At 39.2% G+C, this 24,915-nt stretch overlaps 1 protein-coding gene across 2 annotated transcripts in view; it reads left to right on the forward strand.

Moving 5' to 3' along the window:
• LOC102076684 (uncharacterized) overlaps positions 1 to 9,502 on the forward strand; it is a 37,526-nt gene extending 28,024 nt beyond the window's left edge. Inside the window, exon 3 of one of the 2 annotated variants that reach the window (XM_019357018.2) lies at positions 9,296 to 9,502. In XM_019357018.2, the coding sequence (XP_019212563.1) occupies positions 9,296 to 9,426 (131 nt within the window). In that variant the 3' untranslated portion in view covers positions 9,427 to 9,502. Of the gene's footprint in view, positions 1 to 9,292 lie in introns of both variants that reach the window. The other variant, XM_013266313.3, reaches the window with a different exon arrangement.
• The last annotated feature ends 15,413 nt before the right edge of the window (positions 9,503 to 24,915 follow it).

A 24,915-nucleotide genomic window follows, 5' to 3' on the forward strand; every position in this document is an offset into this window, starting at 1 on the left:
GAGGTGATGTTAGTTGACCTGAGAGTGTCAGGACCCTGAAGAACTTGTGGCAAAATGTTCTGTGTTTAAGATTGTTGAGGTTGTTGTTGTAGTGATGGGTTACTTCTATCGGTTAGATTTGTGTTGTTTTCTTATTTTAATAGAGGAAGTTTTATCAAACATGCACATGTCTAAGGGGGTCCATCATTTTTGTAACAGTGCACTTAGAAAAACCTGTCAGGTGATTTTGTTTTGTGTTTTGATGAGCCAATAATCAGCTCTCTTCTTCTCATTTTTGTTCTAAGCAGGCCTGCAAAAGAGTGGATAACAGCGCTGAAAATTCTCGGTGACCTTCTCCAGATTACAATGGCCAGAGGAGAAGGCTAAGTCTCTGTCTAAAAGGATTGCCGCGAGCCAATCCAGTCTAAAAGCAGAAAGAATTATTTTCTTAAAAACAAAGTAAAACAAATAAATGAGTTGATGTTGCTGAGAGTGAAGACTGAATATTTGCGAGATAGTCTCCACTGTCAGCAATACCTGATGTTAATGCATGTGAGTGAATGTGTGTAAATGGATGGTGACTGGACGGACGAGGCAGACCATAGGTTGGACCGACTGGACACTGAGATAAAGACTGGACTAAGGTTAGACACATGACTGATAATTTTTCTGTTTTAAGTTTTCTTTCTTATAACACAGATTGGATCATAAGTGGGGAAAAACTGAGTATGAAATGTGAAGTTTTGGTTAACACACAGGTTTTTGTTTCTAGGAAGTTCCAAGGATGCAGGCTGGGGATGGAGCCAAGAAAAGATTGGACATAATGATTAATTTGATTTCATTCCTTAAACACAGGTTTGAAGGGCCGGAGCATGTATGCCTAATATGATATGACTAACCTTTTTCTTTTAATCTCCTAAGCTCGAGTGAAGGATTTTGAGTTTGTAACACATGAGATGTGTCACAAAAGGGGGAGTTACAGGATTTAAGGTTTAATTTGAAATGGGTTTTAGGATCGTTTTATGACGTTTGGGGTTTTTGATAATTTAGATATAGAAATTGTTTTGTGGTTCTTTTTGATCTGTTTCTATGCTCAGATGGTGATGGTTTATATCTTACCCTGGGCGTGTTTAATAAAACTAAAAGTGTTGCTCACACACATGAAGGGCATGGAGATTAAGTAAAGTTAATATAAAGGACAGAGCCCAGAACATGATATGGTGAAACAACTTTGAATGATTAAAGGAACCTTAGATGAACACAGTAGATTAGTGAGGTGTAGCAGAGAGAGGCTGTTTGTTTTCTATCCTTTACAGGAGAAGAGTTCAGGACCACAGCGACCACAGGGGTGGCAAGAATCCTGGAAGCCTGAGATCGAACGGAACCAACCAGAGAAAGGAGAGAAACAGAGCACAAAGACACCTAGTTGTTTATATTACAAAGAAGATCAAAAGCTTGTTAGACACAGGTTATAATGGAAGCATAAAAGGGATGAGAGGAACTTTACATAACATAGAAATCCTGCAACAATTCGTAAATTGCCCAAACACAGTGTTCAGACCGGATATGCGCTACCCGTTAAAGGGGGCGAAAAAAATCAGGCCTAAGTTTGAAAGATGAAACAGGGTAACTCTATAAAGGATGTTTCCAAAGGTTGAGAAAATAATGTAGGACCTTTTACCAGGAGAAAGCTAATTGTATCTTTTACACTTTACAGTGTGCACGGAGGGAAGTCAGGAATAGTTTAAACTAGGATTGAAAAAAAAAAAATTAAACTAGGTGAAAAGGGGGTGTAGCAAGTAGATTCAGGGCAGCTCACAGCCTGGCGTAAACGCAAGGTGCTGTCACACAGCTCAAGTTATTTGTTTGATTTATTTTTATGATAAAATAATAAGGAAACATTGAAAACATACAACCCGTTGAGGAGACAGATAGGGTTGGGGAATTGAAAGGTTTTGTTTGTTTAGCATAATTTCTTTTGTTATATTTTAGCTTTAACAGGGAACATGCCTCTCTGGAGCTTCTCTCCTGATGCTACCCTGCCAAAGACCCTTATCCATAGAGACTATGTCAGCTCCCAAACAGACAGCAACAAACCAAATCTAGCAATAAAACAACTTAAACATCAATAGTAACAAAGCAAGAACAATACAGAATCCACATCTGAACCGAAGAATAAAACAGTGAAATGTGGATTATTAAATATTAGGTCTCTCTCTTCAAAGCCTCTGTTAGCTCACGCCAAGCGGTCGCAGCAGATGGCTGCCCGTACCTGAGCGTGGTTCTGCCGGAGGTTTCTTCCTGTTAAAAGGGAGTTTTTCCTTCCCACTGTTGCCAAAGGGCTTGCTCAAAGGGGGTCACAAGATTGTTGGGTTTTTCTCTGTATCTATGAAGCGCCTGGAGCCAATTTTTGTTGTGATTTAGCGCTATATAAATAAAATTCAATTGAATTGTATTGAAGTAAACTTAATGTGATAAATTAGGAATTAGTTCATTTCTCAAGTGAAAAATGAAAAAGGGGGACTGGTGTTAGGAATAAAAGAAATATTTTTAATGTGTACTTTAATAAAGAAGGCTTGTAGAGCAAGGCCACCTTTGACTTACAAACAAGAGCTCAGCCAGACTGAAAAACAGGAAGTTTTAGTGCACAAGGCATATTAATAGATATAGACACAAAAAAGAGGAACTCCCCATATAAACAACGTTTAAGCCTGTGTGACGTGTAAAGTACCGAAATAACACCATATAAGTCACAGCTGATGATTCTAATGTTAGAGAGCTTTTGCAACTGGCGTTTGAGCTGTGCAGAGGTCTCTCACCCCCGGAAGATGATTGAATAAAGAAAGACAGGTACTTATGTATGTCAGCATAAGGTGGAGTCCAACAGAAGCAAGGCACCCTACATGCATACAGCATGCAGCAGGGGTTGCCAAAATAATATAGAAAACAGCACATGTAGTGAGAGAACACCCACTAAAAGTTCTGACTACACACAGTGTGGTGGCATATGTGAACTCGCAGGCGTTCACTATGACATCATTAGCACAACAGAGACTGAGTAAAGTTTTAGATGCTCCAAATCTGACATTTACACATGAAGGAATTAATATGGCAGATTTAATGGGATCAGGAGAACCTCATGATTGTACTAAGAAAGCAGAAGTTGAAGGGAAAGTCAGGGAAGATTTACAAGCAGAACCTATCCCTGGAGCTGAGGATTGGTTCATAGAGGGCTGCTGTCATCGTGATGAAGAAGGATCGAAAGCAGGCTATGCTATAGTCTGCAAACAAGGAACTGAATTTGAGCCCACGAGGAACTCCAGCAGTGGAAGGAGCCACGCTGGACGGGTCCTTATGAGGTCGTTGCCAGAACAACTACAGCAGTTCAACTGAAAGGGAAAGGCGATACCTGGTATCATTGGTCGCAGTGTGCGCCAGCACATGAGAGCTTGCTAGAGGAAAACTCGTCTTCAACTAACACAGGTGGTAACGAGCAGAGGCAAAATAAATCCTCTCACCTGTGCAACGGGCCAACCAGTAGTCTACCTGGAAGGCCGAAGAAAGAAGAGCAGCGCAGAAGGTCGCCACGCCAGCAGAAAGGAGCGGTGACAAGTTGAGGACTCCACAAAAGCAGGGGAGTTTCATTCCAGGATATAAAGTTTATATAACATGATGCAAACACACGAGTCAGAGACACGTAATGAGAAAACTGATTAGAATGTTCCTTACAACTACATGTTTATTGTATGCAATGATATTAACTATGGCTGTGTTGTTTATTGTCTATATTTTGCAGGGCACTCCGGACCAGTTGTCTGAACACGGAGGCCAGTCCAGCCCAGCACTTCCTGAGACTGTACTTGCCAAAACGGGATCGGTAAAAACGACAAAAGCGCGAGGTGTCAGGTAAAGGTGATGAGTGTCTCAGCATGAATAATGGCATAGAGTTGAATTATGTTAAAGGGTCTACCAGCTCATTCACGTTTGATTTGTGTGACGTTATTAAGTGTACAGGAGCTAGTAGTAGCTGGAGAGCGTATGATGTACGGGTCTGCAATGACCCCATGATATGCTTAGGGTAAATTTAGTTGATGCAAAGTCTAAGCCGCTCGCAGAAAGCTTAATCACCATTCGGACGGATCAGATGGTAACTTCGGGAATAGTAGCTCAAAAGAAACAGGAACCAAAAGGGAGAGTACTTCTGACAACAGATTACTTTAGACTGAAGCCTAAGGATTAGATAAAGCGTGCCACCGGTTTCAAGGACAGTAACCTCTGGCTTGATTGGGTGGCTCAAAATGCTAGAGAACAACATGTATCTGACTGTGTTGCCTGTGCTTCAGTTAGGCAGGTAAAGGCTATTCCACAACACAACACACGTACCTTAGCCGCCAGAGGTAAGAGACATATTTTGGCCAAAAGAGGGACCCAGGGTACACATGCATATGACCCTAGGTTAAACTCTCCGACCTGGATAGACTCTATTGGAGTGCCCAGGGGAGTTCCAGACGAGTACAAGCTGGTAAATCTGATAGTGGTAGAATTTGAAAGTAACTATTTTCATTGCAATCTGCTGAGACTCTCTAACCTAACCAGGGACGCCATGGTGGGGTTCACAGAACAATTGGGTCCGAGTTCACTGACGGGAGTGCAAAATCGAATGGCCCTTGACATGAGAGGGGAGGCGTATGCGCCATGTTCGGAGACATGTGCTGCACTTTTATCCCTATTAATACTGCCCCAGATGGCTCAGTAACCTGAGCTCTGGAGGGCCTGAAAACTTTGTCTAAAACTATGCATGAGCACTCAGGTATCGAAAATCTGCTGGCGTCCTGGATGACATCTGTGTTTAGACAATGGAAAGGTGTGGCTATGTCAGTGATGTTTTCTTTGACTGTACTTTTGGGAATACTGGTCATCGCTAGTTGTTGTATCATTCCTTGTGTCAGAGGATTGTTGGTAAAAGTAATGGCGAGGGTTCCTAACCCTGGCTGGGTTGAGGGCATCTACCAGATGAACTTAGAACACATAGAGTGGGCCAGGGAGTGATACAACATGAGGTATGGTGACATTCCTTGATGGAATGTCAAAAGAGGGAATGTTGGGATTTAGAGATTCTTTTATTGCTGCCATATACTCTGCCTTATGATAAATGCATTAATAACATGTTCTACAGTATTATTTTATCAGTAATATTGTTTACAGGGTTCATATTGCATTGAATATGTTTGTCATCACATTCATTCTATTCACAGGTTGAGTTCATTCTATACACAATGCATAACTGTGCTTGTTTAGAGTTGATGTTCTATCCAAGAGGGTTTTAAGCTTCACTGGTGAGAGTGTCCAGGTGATACATGTTGAGGGAAGATGAGAACATAGCAGGTTAATTGCATGCATGCTTACAATACACATAAATCTAGTAGCAGGCCTGAGCGAGGGCCCAAGTGTCTTCTGCTTCTTATTTGAGACCTGCGCCAATTCAGTCTACTTAGTGATTGAGGACGAGGGTCCATTATTAGCCCTTAGAGGCCCTGAAGCTTGAAGTTATTACCTTAAAAGGAAGGTGTTATCAAAAAGAGAAGTTATATGTCTGTTTATAGTTATTAGAGATGTACAAGATGTACCCTTGTCTGTAAACAATGACTGGACATAATGTATTTTTGACCTGTATTGACGTGTACGTGGGGGTGTCATCCTCTATGCTATAAAACCAGAACTCAGTGTATTTTTGTCAGAGCAAAACAGGCCATATGCTGATGGTTGTTCTCCGTTGTCAATAAACTCATCGTTTGATTGCACTTGTCTGGTGCCTCCGTCGTTTGTTGTCTGGTCTACAGTTGATCGATCTCGCTTCACTGGATAAAAAAGGATGAACGCTATATAAGATCAAGATTGTGTTATCTTTTTTAACTGATTAAAGTGTTCTTAAGGTTCAGTATTATCAGTGTCATTAGTGATGCCCTTTGCTGTATTACAGGCTTTAGGATCCATTTTTACTTCAGTACAGTTCTGCTGGGAGAACTGATGGATAGAGGGAATTTTACTGCAGTCAGAGAATTACTTAACAGGGAGGAGGAAAGGGGCTACACCTAAATGATTTTCAGTATAATATAAGAAAATAAGATGCATTTTAGTTATTGTGATGTCACAATTGCAGGATTTTCTACTAACAGTGTGCATTAATTTATATAAAAAGATGCAATTAGTTCACAAAAACCAGCATTCTGTCAAGAGCAGTGCAAATAAGTGACGCAAAAATCCAGTGTAAGCTCAGAGTTCACTAGTTTTTTCTGTGCAATAATTCAGATAAATGAGAGAGGCTGAAATATATCTATTATGGTTTTAAGCAGAAATAAGAAATTATCTAACATTTAAAATGTTTTCTTCCTAAATATAGAAATAAAAGAAATCAAATAACCTAAAACAATCAAGGGCATCATTATCGTTTGCTGCACACGGCTGCACTTGCAAACATAAAGCAAAGTAAGATGATACTGATAAATGCTAGTGTGCCCACACAGCAGTGCTGTGTTACACTGAGTGAAAAAGTTGCCCTATTTTATCTTTAAAAAGTCATTATGTCTGCTAAAGAGGAAGCTCATTGTTGTTTGTTGAAGGCACAGGGATGGGGAGGTGTAGCAGAGTTTAGAGTAACTTTAAAGCATAAATTGGCAAACGGAGACGAAGGTGGAGGATAACAGAAAGTGAGCCTTTATTGACGGCTGAACAAAAAAAGACAACAGCAAAAGCAGAGAAAACGAGCCAAAACCTAAACTGGGAAAACTAAGTGTAAATAACACAAATCTGAAACAAGAAACTAGAAACGCCTCAGAATGAAAGGGTACAGAGAGCAGAGGTTGCACGGGGGATGACAAGCAGACGGACGAAGAGCAAAGAGCAACACAAAACGATCCAAAACCCCAATTCAGTCGGCTGAACCAATGTTGTGTTTCTAAATTCTAGTTTATCAAAAATCAGGATAAAACTGAGAAGAAGACTTTTACTGAGTTAAAGTAAACTCAAATTGTCTTTTCTGATTGCTCCAATAATGAATAATGTCATCACCAGTCACTGATGAAAGATGACAATCCACAACTAAATAACAAATGGGGAAACAGTTCCCATTTCATTGGATCCCAGGCATCCAGACAGTGTGACCTGATGACCCTGTTCTGGAATGGAAAGGAACAAAACTGTACACGCATGATAAGGAGTCATTTCATGACATCAAACAAACCTGTTAACCACCATGGGCCTCGTCCTCCTGCTCTAGCGAATAAACATTAAGTCTCAGTTAAAATGACTAATAGCTGTTATCAGTGTATCAAAAACCATGAGAAACAAGCCGAGAGAAAATAAATTAGATATATTCAGAGAATGTAAGCGCTCTCTAACAGCTTAAAATCAACACATCCTTAAAGTAAAACTCTCTCAAAACTGACCAAACTGAGTGAGCTCAAAGGGTCTGCACTGGTTTAGCAGCTTCTGGAGGCCAAATCCAGTCTGGAGGAGAGACCAGAAACAAAACACTGAAAAAAATCTTAAAACCAACATTTTAAATCAGTCCCTGTTTAGGATTTGGCAACACATGCACACAAACACACCTACACAGTAATGTGTGTTGTCGACACGGGCCTCACTGTGACTTATCATTCCCAACGTGTAATATACAGACGATTTGTCGTGACTCCTGGCGTCTCAGAGTAACACGTAAAGCATAAGGTGCCCTTTTACGTCCTTATGAAACGAGTTCTCAATTGAATCCAATAGGAAGCCAATTCAGGTCGGTGGGCGGGAGGCTGGAGTCTGTCCCAGCTACCATAGGGTGAAAGGCGGGTTACACTATGGACACGTCTCCATATAAAGGTATAAAAAGGTTTGTGTGTCTGTACTGAAAATATGCATTTAAGGAAGACTGCAGATCAAATCTGGCTAAATGTACAAATTAAGTAACATGAACATCAGCTCACAAAACAGTAATGTTTTGTATCCTGGAACATTTAAATGAGGCAGAAATCATAGAACGTATTAAAACTAAAAGCTTCTGTTTCTATCAAAAATGACTCATGGCTCAAATCTGAGTTAAAATAAAATAAATTAATTCAAGCATAATGAAAAAAAACATTCATTATAACTTGAGTGTGTTGACAATTCACACAAATTTATGAAATGACATTTAATGTCTTTTCCCCCTGATGGACAAATTATGTGAAAACAAAATCAATTAATCCAGCTGTGCAGACTCGGGACCAGAGATGCGCAGTAACACGTTACAGTAACGCGTTACCGTAATCCGATTACTTTTTTCCAGTAATGAGTAAAGTAAGGGATTTCTATTGCAAAAAACGGTAAGATTACTGTTATTTTCCCGTAAGCACGCGGCGTTACTGCGTTACTAAAACCGTGATTTTTTTTGTGAGTGTCTCATGACAATGACGTAAGCGAGTGCGACGTCCGCTGTTCACTGCGTGGGAAGAAAACTTCTTTTTACAGGGAAAACCCCCGTAACTTCCGACCAAGCACCGAATGCGCTACCACGGAATGGGAAGGTCACAGACAAATTTGCAGATTCTTCCACTGACCGCTGCGGCACACCTGCCCCAGGGCGAACATCCGCCTGCTATACAGGTGAAAATAGAGCAACAGGACCACTGAGTCTTTGATTTTATTTATTTTCTGCTGTGATTCACTTGCATCTACTTGCAGAAAATAGGGTTAAATGTAAAACAAATTTCTTCCAGTCAGAGAATGTTGCATAGAATTAAATTTTTGCTTGATGCATTAAGTTAAAAGATTGGAACTAATAAAACAAGTTTTAAAAAGAGACTTTTCCATTTGATTACATTTTATATGATGGATTAGGCAGAAAGTAGAATTGGGCTGAAAGATCTATTACTTTATTACCTATTGAGGTTGTAAATCATGTATTTAAAAAGTAACTAAGTAACTAATTACTTTTGAAAATAAGTAATCAGTAAGGTAACAGGATTACTTTTGGGGGGGAAGTAATCAGTAATTACTTTTTTCAAGTAACTTGACCAACACTGCTTAGGACTAAGGACTCGGGTCGATACAGGTGTGAAGTAAACACAGATTATGGCTTCAGCTCTGTGAGCTGCAGACTCAACGTCACTGCTAAGTTTTAACAAGTCAAACCTTAATGATCACATTTATATTTGCTGGTCTGTTAAACTTTTATTTGCCATGTTTATGATTTATAACTGAAAAACATGATGTGTTGTTCATGTCAAACATCCTGATGTTTCTCATTTGATTTCTGCATAAATACATATTTTAATGTCTTTTACAGCAGCTGCTGATCAGCTCCAACCTCAGAGACCAACTTCACACCACAAGAAGAGAGAGGGACTGGAAGAGCCTCACAGCAGCACTATTATTATTATTATGAACTCTAATGATGGAGATCATTTCACTTTGGGCTGAGAAAGAAAGAAAACTGCTTCTTTCTGTTTAGATGATATTTATTTTGGACATGGACATTTTCCTCACACTGTTACTCTGCAGTGTGAAAATGACACTCCACCATCAGACTGCAAACTGTGTTTAAAGCTAAGAGGCAAACTGAGCTCTGCCTGCACTAATGCAGCGATTACACAAATAGGGAGGCAGCTGTACATTTACATTTGTTCTGCTTTAACCTGTTAAATCTAAAATTCAGCTTTCACTCCTTATCTGTAAACTTTGACAAAATTATTCTCCACACGGGTCTCTGTGTGTTTAGTCTCTGAGCAGTTGTAGACATGGTGTTTGTATGATTTTAATTCTTTTAAAAACAGGAGCAAATTCTTGATCCTGTTCTCTGCTCTCTCCACTTCCATCATCATATAAACCCTTTAATCCTTTCTAAACACATCACAAAGTGCTTCACTGAGGATATGAGCTCATGAGAAGCAGATCTGAATAAAGCAGAGTAATGTTCAGAGTTCATCTGTTAGATGTTAAAAGTTTAAAACATATCAGTGAACATGTTCTACTGTAAGATAAACACACAGCAGTCATTTACATGATATCAGTCATGCTGATTGTTTGGTCTGACGGTGAGTCTCTGTGGAGCAGCTGTTGAGAGTCATTTGCACAGTAAACTAAAAAGAACAGCAGCCAGCGCTGAACAGGTGACACTTTATACACACGTTTGCTAAATAACTGAATGAATGGGGGAAAAATAGTTGTGCAAATTCTTTTGTCAAAGCGTGGAGATGATTCAGATAACCGTTGTGAAGGAATGTCATTAGCAGAACTTAATTACAGACAAATATGTGACTCTCACACTGAGGAGGGAAAATGTTCACACCTCCCCGACACTAAACACTGTTTCACAATAAAAAAGAAACAACCTGCAAGCAGATCATGTAGAAGAATATTTGTATTGTTCATGAACATAAAGCTGATCTTATTTTCATTTGATGCCCATAAATCTAAGATTCCTGCTCAGATATCACTGCTGTCATGTGTTACCATAGTACCTTACGTTACCTAGTTACTGTGAGCTGTTCATACAGCAGCTCTGTCTACTGGGTGGAGATTTTTCAGTTAGTTTGATATTAGTGGAATAAAAGCAGTTCAAATGAAACAAAGAAAATTATGCTGAAATTTCAGGTTTGAACATTTCTGCTCCCAAAGGAAACTTTAGTGAGTCATGAACGTTCGAAAAGGTTCATAAGGCAGGGCTGCATTCATGTCTGGGCCACAGGGCTTCTACTCTATTGTTTACATCGCTTCTGCCTTCCAACGCGCTAAAACTCATTTCTGTTGTCATCAGTCTGGTCAGATAATTTCCTAGGCCTCCTTCAGTGATAATGCCAATCAGCCAATCAAACCCCGCCCTGTGACTCTGAACAAACCTAAATACTTTTCCATAACCGTATATGAAAACTCTTTAATGTGAGCTATGGCCACACAGACCTGATGGCAGGATTTGACTCAGAGGGTGACATGTCTGAAGGAAGAAATGTGACAGTCAGTCTAAACAAAAGGCTCCCTGAATATCTGAGACAAGTCTGTGCAGACAGCACCTGCTTCCATTATATGGAATCAGGTTTGACTCAGGCAACAAACCACATTTTTAATCATTACACTGAATTCATTACTTATTTAAATTACTGAAATAACAAATTTAAATCATAAATCACAAGCCAGAATCAGACCTGAGGGGCAGTGAGGAGGTCAGGGGTCACCTAGATGTAAGGCAGGTGTAAGATGTGTGTGGGTCAGCAATAGTGAGTGTGTGGTTGGAGAGGGCTCTATGCCGGGAGATGATGCTCCAAACGTCAAATGACAGAAATGTTACATTCACCACTGAATGAGTGTCCCACACAGAAACACACACAGACTAACTCATGTGTGTGTGAGCACAGACACACAAAGACACAGATGCACACAGAGATATTAGGTTGTTGGATTAAATGCTTATAGGGACGTTTTCTTGATGTTTGTTAAAATACAAACCGGATAAATTGAGTGTGTTCTCCTAAATCTACTTCAAAAACACAACATTTATGTCACAGAAGGCCAAGAGACAGATTTTAAATTAAATGTGGATGTGTACATGAGAGCCTGCAAAGCTCCTGCAGACTATAAACACAGCATCCGTCTGGGACCTTTAGAGGACTGAATCATCTGTGCTGCTGGGGCTGCTTAATAATAATGTCCTGCAGTCTACATGTTTCCATGGTACCGCAGTGCTCATTCAAACAGTTGATGTGTTTTTATTGTGTGTGAAACTACAAGGTGGGCAACATGGACTACAAAAATATCATCTTTGGTTTTATAAAACATGATAATATTATAATTTTGGAAAATAAAATGGAAAGCCAACTTCCTCACTAAATTGGACTGTGTGTTTATTTCAATAAGAGATTGATATTAATCTGTATTTTTATACTTCTGGAGGTTCTTCATTGTTTTCTTTGCGCTGCTGTGTGATATAGTGTATTATTTCTGCCTCACCCAAACCTTCAGACAGAAAGCTGTTCAACCTCTGCCCTCATGTTGCAACACGTTCTCACCCCAGCACGTAACATACCGACACTATGTGACAAACTGCCCCTAAACTTCTCTCGTACTCAGAAAACACCCAGTCATTACTGAAACTGCTGGAGTTTCTCCGGCAGTGTTACAGCTCCCAGCAGCGTCAGTGCTTCCTTTATATATCTTTATTAAAAACACTACAAAGTCAGATTCAGAGATTAAAGTTCTCGGCTATATTTGGAATACACAGAATACTTTCAATTGTGCTTATTCTCACGTTACCGGACAAATTGTTTCAACAAACTGAGGACATTTGGCCTGATAATAATTTGTATCCTTCTGTAACTTTACTGTCTAAAGAGCTAAAACCTCAACAATTTCTTTAGTAACAAGTCATTATAAGAAGTGTTTGAGAACTAAAACTGAAAAATAAGGGACACTGTTTGTCTGTAATTTGGAAAGCCCAGTGCGCGCTCATGACGCAGGGCAAACCTGTCGGGGAAACCTCGGGGGCGCCTAGTAGGCGTTGCTGGGGGTGGTGCTGATTAAAGGCCATAATAGAAGTTTAAAAAGGAGAAAGTTTAGAGCTCAGTCATCACTCGTCGTGGCCTCCGGTGTCTCCGACTGAGATTTTAGGTTTTGTTGAGCCTGTTAGTGCAGAGAGATCATGGCCAGGCTGAACCTGCTCCATCATCCACTCCTCTGGACTCTGATGTGTCTCTTTTTTCTACGTTCTGAAGGTAAGCAGGTGTTACTGTTAGAATACAGCTGACCTGATAAAACAGACCCACATTTATTTGCTTCATACAAAACAATGTATTTTATTGAACAAACACCTGGTTGTGTCAGATGATCACCATTTAAAACAGTGTGTTAATTCAGTACCATGTATAACACACTGAACATGTGTGCGGATGAAGGAGAGTGTGTGCTGAGCTGATCTATGGCATCACAGACAAAGAGTCTGTTTATGATGTCACATTAACACATACACGTGTTTACAGTGTATTTATTTTAAATCAGTGACAGCAGTGTTGTCTGCAGATGACATTAACATTTGCATGAACTGGTGATTTTTCTTGGACTGAATGGATGCAGGTTTGGTGATCGGAGGCAGATGTGACTTTAACTTTAAATGTTCTAGTTTTACAATATTTGTTTAAAATGTGTTTCTGTTTCACAGTGAGCGCTCTGTTATTATAGCGTCTTTATTTTAGTGCAGCTAATCCCGCACTTTATCCAGAAATCTTTTCTTTTTTCACTTTTAGATGTGTTGCTGTTTTTATTTGTTATCTGCTTTGTGTATTAGTTTAGTCATAATAATCATTTTTGCAGTTGATTATTAATCAGTTTTTCTTTGTTTCTTTCTTTTTTTATTTTCTTTATTTATTCTTTCTGTATTTCTTTCTCCTTTTCCTATCCCCCAGTCATGTCTGTCCTGTCTGTAAAAACCTAATAAAATCTTACTTAAAGTAAGAAAAACTGATGAAAATTGATTTTAAAAATGACTGTGGTGTTGTATTGTGTGGTCTACTTGACCTCTGCTGGCAGTTCTAGTGTTGAAGGATTTTTCCCATGAAAGATGGATCTGAATGTGACTGAGAAATAAACCTGTAAATTAAAGATGTAAGGACAATCCAGGCTTTAACTTGAAAACCTGTCCAGTGAGCCGTAACTCTCTCTGATAACAAACACCAGAGTGATCTAGTTCAGCATCCAGTGTGAGCTGTTCTTCCTCTGGTTGATCTGGTCTCTCTTTGTAGCTCATCATGATGATCAGAGCTGCAGAAATAAATAATTGCACTTTAAATCTTTGACCTCTTCATGTTCCATATTGTTTCCTCTCTTTCAGGGATAAACATCACAGCTGGACAGAACATCACTCTGACATGTCGAGCTCCAAACAACAACAACATCATAGTTGTAGAGTGGAGCAAAGCTGACCTGGAGTCAGAATATGTCATTTTGTATCGGGACGGTCACTTTGTTCCAGTTAACCAGCATCTATCTTTTAAGAACCGGGTGGATCTGCAGGACAGACAGATGAAGGATGGAGACGTGTCTTTGATTCTGAAGAATGTGACGAGTAATGACACTGGAACATACGAGTGTCGCATCTTCATGAGAGAAATACGCTCATGGAAACCCATCAGCATCATTGACCTGAGTGTTGTTGATCCTCCAGGTGAGTGAGTAGAGTTGAGTGTGTGTGTGATCAGAGGTGAAGCTGCTTCCTGGTTGTTGATGTTTGTTTCTAAAGATGTTGTTGATGAGACTTTGTAGAAAGCAGCTGGTCTGAGTGATGTGATCAGAGTGCAGTAGATAATGTCTGACAGCAGTTTGAAGAGGAAATGGATTCTGTTCTGTTCTTCATCATCACCTACCTGACAGCTGACACCTCACACCTGTTTCTCACCTGCAGGTCAGCCAGGAGGAGACACAGTGGATGGAGTCAGTAGCGGGCATCATGGACTGACTGCTGGTCTAATTTTTTCATTGTCCCTGCTGTTGGTTTTTTTGATCTACAGAACACATCAACACCAGATGTCAGGATTCATATCAGCCTCCAGCTGAAAAGCAGCCTGTTTGGAGTGTTTAAGCTTTCGAGCTGATCTGTGAGTTTCCATCTTAGAGGTGACACTGGGCAATCAGGGTAATAATAATAATAATAATAATAATAATAATAATAATAATAATGACTTCATCCTCAGTCATGTGACTTTGAATTTTGATGCTAAGCTCAGAGCTAGCTGGGAGCTTTGTCTTCTGTTTCATTTTTAGGGGACGAGGCAGAAAACCTCAAAATCAGTTTCCTGTTTCAGTCTTGAAAAAAGTCAAATCTGACACCGTGACAAAATAAAACTACGCTTGTTATATATAATGTATGAATGTAATTATTTATATTTGTGTAGTATTTATTTACTCAGAAAAACACACTTTTTTTCTCTGCTGTTGTCAAGTATTTAGTCTTACTTTACTTTGTACTGCATTTTACTCTGAAGTGCCCTGATCTGACCCATGCTGTGGTTTTTAAACGCTAAAAGAAAAAGTTAATTAAGCGATGCTTCTGTTTTGTAATGAGATGAAGTGTTTTGTTAGTATCTGAAGGTATCCTGTAACCAGTGGCGTGTCTAGAAAATTTTTGTTGGGGGGGCCAGGTAGGGGCACAGATTTGGAGAAGGGTGGCAGATGTAATTGGCAGATAATGTTAAAAAAAAAAAATCTACCAACCGTTAACCATCATTCAATAACCCTGTAAACCTAATAACTGAATTTGCTTTTGACTCTTATTAGAATGAGGTTTTAACCACTTCGGTGCAAAGTTTTTAGATACTTCATTGATAAAGTACAAGAGATACAATCAGTGCTTTGTCAGTGTTTACTCAGCATTCAAGGACAGCAATATTTGCATAGTATTTTTACTGACATATAGTGCACATATGTTTTGGGCAAAAACATTTTTTAATATTAAAATACAAACATTTTTAACATACAATTGCCAAATTAGCCAATGCAAAACCTTATCTGCCTATTTAAAAAAAGAAGATGATCTTCTTACAAACTGGTGTTTGATTTTGAAACAGGAAAAAAGTGGGGAAACAAATGAAAAGACTAACATTTGAATAAAACCTGAAAGCAAGTAAATACTTTCTATGCTGCCTTACGGTAAACTTTGGTAATATTGATGTATAAAGAACAACACTGGCTGATGATGAAATACAGTCAGCTGGCATGGTGACACTGCCAGTATTAACCTGCAGGGCTGGACTGGTACAAAAAATTGGGCATTTTGACTACAGACCGGCCCACCAGGTATTAAAGCCATAAAGCCTTTGAATGAAAACAAACGCTGTTGTGACAGTGATGTACACTGTCTTGTTGGTATATGTATGATTTCTATCAATTTTACGTCAGATAAAAACTTTGTTCGCAAGATTCAGATAATTATTTATTAAATGCTAGATATTTTAAATGAGAATAAGAAAGAAAAGTATTTCTTTGTGCCCCCCTTTCCCTGTTAATGCCCTACCTGGCCCCTTGCCATAACTTTGCTAGATCCGCCCCTGCACAGTTACCAGCTGTCAGCTACATAGAAAAGGATCCTGGTGTTATTTGTCTCTCAGAAACAGTTCATAACTTCCCTTCAACTCATTCATGTCACCTAAAAGGTAAACCTGTTTCTCCATCACCTGTTCAGCTCTGATGATTCAGTAAGGACATCTCCTGGTTTCATCTTCATGTTTCCCTCTCACCACATATCCAAACCGACATCATGACCAGCAGTTTTACAGCTGTGGCTCCAGCAAACATCAGCTGATACTAGAAATTAATATTAAATAAATTCTAACAACAGCTGATCAAGCTTAAACGTGCTGCTGTTGTTTAGCGCAACATCCACTGGTTTCCTCTTTCTGGGGCAAAGTGGGCAATAAACAAACAAAAAAGAAAAGCCGATCAGCTGATCATTGATCAGTTTCATGATTGAAGTAGCAACAGGAGAGGGAGGGGGGAGGATGAGAGAAGAGGAGGCAGCTGTGCAGCAAAGACACAGAATAACTCCAGCTGTGTCTTTTTCATTCTGGCTGAAGTCCGGGACAAACTGCGTCTCTTCTCAGCTCAATACAAAACCTGTAATATTGTCTATGAATGAGGGACCATTTCATTTTTAAGGAGCCGTTGGCAACTCTACTAACTAACCTTATGAATAAAATAAAGTTCACCATCAGTAACATCACAGCACCCACCCAGCTGTATAGAAACTCCGTCATGCTAGCTAGCACCAGTAGGAGTTATTGTAACGGACTGTAAAAAGTCAGCACAACGAAAATAAACTCCACCTAAACTTGGTTTATATCTGACCCAGATAGACTGCAGGTCATAACTTCTTACCTTAAGTTCAGTTCACCTGACACTTGGACTGGCGGCCGCCTCGGGTCTCTCCTCCTGCCTACCCTTCCCTCATCCACCTGCTAGCCGCCGTGGAAGCTCCGCCATGCTCGATGGCCAGTCCAGCTATGTTAAACTGTTAATCTTTCGCCAAAAAACTGTTTTCTGTGGTGCTGTCTTTCGTGCTTGGCTCCCCTTTGCTAACATGATGCTCATAGCGCAGAAGCCGATGCTGCATTCACTTACACTCGGATATCTGAGCTTCACTGTGAAAACATAATCGTACATTTGATATTTCATTGGATTTTATTGTTTTGGATTCGGGGTGGCACCTGGGGTGGCCAGTCTGGTTGGGGGGGTGGCCTGTGCCCCCCCAGGCCACCCCGCTGGACACGCCACAGGCTGTAACTCGAGCTGACAGATTCATGCAGCATTGACACTAAAATGACTTATTGTATAAAATCATGGATCTATGCTTTTGTAATCTTCAGAATTTCTACACAAAATGTGTGTGAAAATTCATTTGATTCTATAAATGGGTGAAGTGAGAAGTTTTGAATGTTTTATCAGATTTCGAATGAAAGCTTTAGCACTGTACAAGTTAAAATATATTTACTCTATACTTGATCGTTTTTCTTCATTTGTAATTGTGCTGAACGAGTTTTCCCACCAATGATGTGGAGATCCAACTTTTTCAATCCAATTAAAATCAATGCATTCAAAAGGATCCTCTGGAAAAGAGTGGAATTCTTGGACCAGAGTTTAATACACTGAATCACATGAACAGCAGGAAAAAGTGGCTGGAATGACTCCTGGAAACTCCAGTGGAGACAGACGACTGGACGGCCCACTCGGAGTCACCAGCGAAGACAAAGAAGTGCTGGTATGGCACTGCAGAGCAACAGGGCCGGTCCTATTTTAAATAGAAAAATATTTGAATATGTATTCATTTTATAGCATTTTGGGAGCATAAACAGGCAACAAACAATAATAATGCATAAAAATCATTGATACTGTTAGTTTTTGCTATAAATTTAACTGCAATGATGGTAACAAAAAAAATTAGACTGCATGTATTATTTTAGGAAACGATTTTATCTCTTTCTAAATTATTACAATTATAATATAACATATAATATAATATAATTATATCTACCTGGTATCGAAAGGGTTAAAATTCTGAATTTGAATGAAATTTTGACTGAAATGTTGCTGAACTCTGATGGACGTGTCTTTTACTTTGTCAACAAGACTGTGGTAACAAAATCAACTTGCTGAAGATCTTTGGAAAATAAATACTCACGAGACAAAGTAAAAGACGCGTCCATCAGAGATTGAAGTTTTTTAAACTACACAGGGATTTATTTTCTCATGTATTACATGAGAAAAAATGTATTACAACACAATACTTTTTGCTTCATGTACAGGGTTTCCAAAATAAGTTTTATTTCAAGTAAACTAATACATTTGATTCAGGTAAAACAGATCGTTACATTTATTCTTGTTTTATAAAAAGTTTTATTTCATGTAAAGCATTCCCAAGGCTGTTAGCCGTATTGTCCTGTATTGAACTTATTAACAGTGTGTCAAAAAACAACAACAACAACAACAAAAAACCTATAAACTAACCCCCTTGTTTAGAGGTGATTGTCAGTTTGCTGGGTTTTTACAGACGCTGAGAGTGAGAGAGATCATGTTCTACATTACTTTAAAAGTGATTTTCAAAGCTGCTGATGCATGAAACACTTTCCATAGAAACATGGATCAACTCTGTTTATGGCATTGAGTGTTAAATTGTAGCAGTTTCAATAAAGCCTGCAAAATTCTTGCATTTACACTGGGGAGCAAAGAAAAGTTAGACGTTGGTTGTACTATTGAAAATCAGTTTAATAAAAAAAAACAATTAAACAGGCATGAAGAAGAATGTGTTTGTAAAACTAGCGGTAAAGTGTGGGACCTATAAGGCAGACTGTTTCTGCCATCAAAACAGTTTGTGTTGTTAATCCTGAATGATTCTTGGTCTCAACAACTCCACACACATCTGCAAAATCGCATACTTTGACAGTAAATATCCCAGTAAAGACGCTTCATTTCTTAAGAAATATGCAGAGGGATTGATCTTTATCAAAAGTAGAAGTTATATCTGTAGCTAAACCGTTGTACACAAGAACTTTAAAAATGTAGAGTGTGTGAGGTTGTGTAAGTAAGGGGTGGCTTGCCCTTCTCGCCTGCGTGTGACAAACCATCTGTTGGATCATGGATTTGATACCTCAGCATTGTGAAAGTGGGGAAACATACTCCTGGCTGAGCATAAGATTTCTGCTTACAACTTAGAATCTCACTTTTAAATGAAATAAAAATGTTTTTGTAAGTATGGTTAATGTGTACTTTGACTTCTAAGTGTGACGGGTGCACAGCTGCGAGCTGGTGAGGAAAAAGCATTAGTAGAAGCAGTAACAGTCTCAGTAGCAACAGCAGCAGCAGAGGTAACCCCGCTAGGTTGTGCATCAGAAATCACCAGCAGCAGCGTCTGTACAGTTAGCATCAGTAACAACAGGCTCAGAATGAGTTGGACAAGGTTTTGTATCAGATGTTGATGCAGGCACTTTATTAAGTCTTGCAAGAATATCGTCTAATTTTTTGTTTGTTTCTTCAGACCACCGTTTAAAAGCCGCCAAGTCATCCCGTCTAGCAGGAGTGGAGGTACCGTTATTACGTTTAAATAATTTATTAGGAGGGTCCATGGTCTGGGTTTTAAAAGTCAGACCATTAGACTTTTGCATTAGACTTCTGGTGAGCATGTCTAATGCACTAAAGATTTTGTTTATTTCTTCGGTAATCCCAGTTAGAGTATCGGTTATTTCTTGCATGTGTGCCTGTACGGCTTGGTGGTGTTGGTCGAGTTTAGCTTCAATCGAACGTAATTTATCAATGATTTGATCTGTATGACTCTGTTCAGCAGGCTGTGCGACTGCAACGTTCATGCAAGCACCACACGCCGCTGATATTTGAGAGTCTGTTCTGCCACCTTCTTCCAAATCTATGTGTGACTCGTCGCTTTTTCGGATGCATTCTGGTGTGGTGGGTATGTGACCTAGATCGAAATCTGATGCACTCAAAGTCATGACTGAAATCACGAGGCAGCCACTCACTCGTGGGTGCTGCTGGTTTGTTGAAGAACGGTTCAAGAATTGCAGTCTGTGAAGATAGACATGTGTTAAAACATTTTATATATGCCTCTAGCCGTTTCAAACAGAATAAGCGTGTCTCTTTTTTAAATTTATTTTATTTATATATGCCCATGCTCACCTTGTAGTGTGCGTTATTCCGGACGGCCCTGCTTCTGCACACACACGGTGCTCTGGCGTAGCTCTGCAGGTGTAAAACGGTCAGTCTTAGAACATTTGTAATTATTTCACCCCCTTTTTTAAAATACACATCTATACAGACAGTTGTATACACACCTGTTGTTTGACTCTGTGGCCACGGTGTCTGAATGTTTTTCTGCTCAGTTTGCTGGAACAAATCAGAGAACAAACGTTGTTATTACATCATTTAAAACATACAAGCGTTTAAAATCCCGTAATTCTGCACACACCTCGTACCTGTTAGAGAACTTGATCCAGCTGTAAAGCCGTTTCTGAAGCAGCAGGTCCTGCGCCGTTCTCCGAAAAATGAAGCTTTTGTTTAAAAAAAATAAATAAATAGTAAATAAATAATATGTTAATATAAAACCTTTAAAAATACAATAATAGGTTTGTTGTACTTACCGTTTACGATGTCCGTGTTATAAAGAACTATGTTAACGTTGATGATCACAAAGAAAACGGTCTGCTCCGCTGCGGGATCCTGACGCGAAAATGTCAGAGTTTCGGGTTCTGAGGCAGCTTTATATAGGATGGGTGTTTCCAAACACAATAGATGGTGTCGATAAGTCTGTGATCGATACACCTACAAGCATCAGCTTGTTATGCAAGTCTAAAACAATGAGGGTGGGGCTCGCAACTGGCCAAGATAAGGGGCCACTGATACTGGTTACAGACAATAGCAGCTGCCCTCGCGTCTGGTACGTCTGTGCAGCTTTTGCCTTCTCGAGGAATTACAAAAGAGCCGATAGGCAAAACAATAGGCGGGGTCCCCGCTCGACTGGTAGCTACACCTGTAGGCTTTTACCTTTTCCTAAGAAATCCCAACAATTAAATGATACCCGCGGTGGGCTTTTGCGTTCCTGAACAAATTCAAACAATTAGCCAGCTGTTGAGAGATGGATGGGGCTTGTGCGACTGGTTTTAGAAGTATCACTGCAGCATTTATTTCTAAAGGGCTGAATGTTTTTTGTGATCACCCATTGCGTTAAAAAAAAAAAGCAGGCTCTGTCTCCCTATTGGATCAACATTCCGAAATCCCGATTTCTAAATAAAATGATCGCATCTCCCCCTTGTTCAAAAGTGTTTAATTTGCGTTTAATTTAACGAAACCATTATGTGTTTTAATTAAACTGTTTTTAAGGGTCGCATATGTCTCAGCGTTCTGTTATTTATTATTTAATGTAACTAGTTTAGGAGCATTTCACTTTCTTTTGCGCTCCGAAAGAGAGAGAACCTAGTTTAACAGAATAACATTTATCCCTTTAGAAATAAACTTTTCTTTCTTACTTCTAAAAAAACACATATTTATACCTAGTCACCTTTAATGCAACTAACCCTATAATTTCTTTAAGCTAACAAATTTCCCACGCGTGGGACTAATAAAGGTTATCTTAATTATCTACTAGTCACACAAACATCCTGCAACAGTAAGACTCAATGATTAGACGCGGGGTTACAGGTGGGGCCCCAACAGTCAGCAAAACAAGTCATAAAAAACAATACATGCTGTTTCCTTATCACGAGCATCCCAAAACACAATGTTCACATAGAAAGGTGCACTCCCCAACTGCACCTCCATAGTTTCCACCTTTTTTTCTTTACAGCCTGCTCTTTATCTCTGCACGTCAGAGGCCAACTGAAAACAAGTCCACCTACATATAAAACACCTCATCAGACACACGGTGTTTTCCTCAGCACTTCACAACTGCCCTCACGATCACAGCATCAGCGAATATAACCACAATTTTACGGATGTGGGTTTCCTATCTTTAGGTGATTCGTTCGTTTTATTTAAGTTTTTAAATAAATAAATAAATAAATAAGAGTTAAAATTTCGGAATCGTAATCAAGGTAGAGAGCACGTCAGTTTTTAAACAGAGTACCGCAAATAACATTCAGCGTTTAGAAATAAAACGCTGTTGCGACACTTCTAAAAAAACCTTCATTGTTCTGCCCATTTAGAAATCAGCGATTGTTTCAACGGAAGGCTTCATTGTTTGAACATCGGGTGGGGGATGCGGAGCTTTTGCAAAGCAGAAGGCCGCAGGGTATCTCGTTTTAACCTTTTCGGGCCCCGACACGGCGGTGTGAGGTAGTTAGTTAGAGATAGGAAAAATCATTGATACTGTTAATTATTGCTATACGTTTAACAGCAATGACTGCAAGAAAATAAATCAGATTGCATTTATTATTTGGGGGAAAAATAGGGATTTTATCTTTGTAAATTATTACAATTATGTGATCTAACTGCTATTGAAAGGGTTAAAATTCTGAATTTGATTGAAATTTTGATTTTCATGACCAGCACTGATGCTAATTTAACCCTTTTATGGTGTTCGGGTCTGTGAGACTCGTTTTCAGTTTTTTTTTCAAAAGAAAAATTAAGCAATTAATTATTTTTATCAACCTGAAATTCATTGGCTTTGGCTTATTTTCTGTGAAGAACATAAATCCGAACAAATTTTCAATGACCTCATACTGTACCTCCCCCCACACATTTACATTAATGTGTTCGGGTCCACTGGACTCAGGTCTAATAAAAGTGTTGAAAGTGTAGATCCTGTGTTCCCACACTCTGTCTTCCTCCTTCCTGGTGGTGCTGATAGTGTTTTCTTCTCCTCCTGCTCCCGCACAAAGTTGCAACATTGTTGAAAATTCAACTTTTAACACCATCTGCTCTTAGATTCCCGCAGTTTATACCCTCTTTCTTGCGGGATCCAAATTTTATTTTCTCATATCCTGTCCCACCTGCAAATTAGGGGCATAATACTATAAATAAGACTTTGCCAGTGTGGTTCTTTATCACAACTGATCAAGATGGCAAAAGATTATCTGCTGCGAGGGCCTTGCAATTGATTTTGGAAGAGAGAGGAGCTTCGGATGATGATGTTGACAAAGAGGTTTCAGAATATTTCACATTTCTGAAAATTCAGAGTCTGACAGTGACTTTGAAGAAGAGGATGAGGTTGAGCACCATTTAGTAACAAAACGAAGACGAGTACCTCATCAGCAGCCAGCTCCAGGACCAGATCAAGCCCACCAGACAGCAAGTGAAGAAATATGGAAGTCAATAAATGGTGAAATCGAATGGTCTTCTTGCCCAAGAAGTGAGCCACCCTGCAGAGCTGCTACTGTGATAAGCCAGGGCCAACACGGCTGACAGTTACTCATGTGCAGGACATCAAGTCTTCATTTGAGCTTTTCATCCCAGATTCCATCCAGAAAATTATTTTGTATTGTAGTAATCTAGAAGGAAGGCGTGTTTTTGGCAAGAGGTGGAGTCTTATCCGTGTTATTGGTTTTGAACATACCACAGCAAAATTAAATAAAGCTCGACCCATGACTGTTGAAGCTTGGAAAATCTTCTCATCCAGAGTTATCTCCTGGAAGAGGAAATAATTGGTTTTAACTTTGTGTTTTTGTGTTTTGTCTTTGCTGTCCCTATGCCTTGTGACCAATGTTTGCTTTGCTACTGCAGTTTACAGTTGTGCTGTATACGTCTGTACCCCCCCCCCCCAACATTGGCTGAGTAACAAAAATACGAACACCACACAAGGGTTAAACAATCAAGTCAATGAAAGTGGAATTTATTTTTAATATATATACATTTCATAGCATTTTGCAAACGTAAATGTGGGGTGGCCATTTTTGGCCACGAACAAGCTGAGAGGTAGTTTTTATGTTTTTTCTCTCCCTGCACCGAAATAACATTGCATAATAATCAATGTTGATGTGAATCAATTACATGTCTCAGACTCTACTATTAATAATACAAGAAATTCCAGTAGCACTGCAAATATAACAAAATGTGAGTTTTGAGGTTGTTTTCGAACAACTGCATTGTACAAACAAACTGATGTTTAAAGGGTTAAAAATGTAAAAACTTATGACTATTTTGTATTTATGAAAAGAACTGATGTTAGTTAAAAACTTTATGCAGAAACATTTCCAAAAAAAATAAATAAATAAATAATACAAACAGACCTAATGTGTTGTTGGAAACGTTTGGCCACAAACAAGCTGAAAGGGTCGTGACTTCAAACAAACCCAGAAGGTTTTAATCCTGACGGTGAATTCACAATTTTGCATCTTTTAGACTAGTTTGCAGTGTCCACACATCATACAACACAAGAAAACAAAGAAACAAAAGAGAACAGTCCAAATTTCATCAGTGGCATCAACAAAGTCTTGTAGATGGCAACAACACTTACAGTTCAGAGTTATTGATCATGAAAACAGCAGCAGGTATAAAAGACTCTTGATGTCTCTTGGTCTTCACTGCAGACAACCTGAGGGAAGCAGCTGAAAATCATTAAAGAGAGGATGGTCTGAACATATAATCACACAGGTCACCTTCCTCAGCACCTGCCTGTTATAAAAGTCCACAAACTCAACCTGAGTCCTCCCTGAAAACTGACCAGCCACTTTAACCAGTTTACTAAGTCTGCTCTTATTGGTCAAAGACAAATTACCATGCAAAGCAATGATGCAAAACATTAAAACAGATTCAATAGAAATTTTATTTAAAAGGATCATTTCAGATGAAACATTAAAACCTCTTTTAAAAAGTACAGTCACTGTTGGACCTTTTTCACTGTAGCATCAAAGTGTGACTCAAAGGACAGAAACTAATCAAGAACAACCACCAAATACTTAGAACTGTCCACCAGTCCAATGGCTGCAGCCTTTA

This window comes from Oreochromis niloticus, linkage group LG3 (assembly GCF_001858045.2).
Source record: "Oreochromis niloticus isolate F11D_XX linkage group LG3, O_niloticus_UMD_NMBU, whole genome shotgun sequence".
NCBI classification, from domain to species: Eukaryota; Metazoa; Chordata; class Actinopteri; order Cichliformes; family Cichlidae; genus Oreochromis; species Oreochromis niloticus.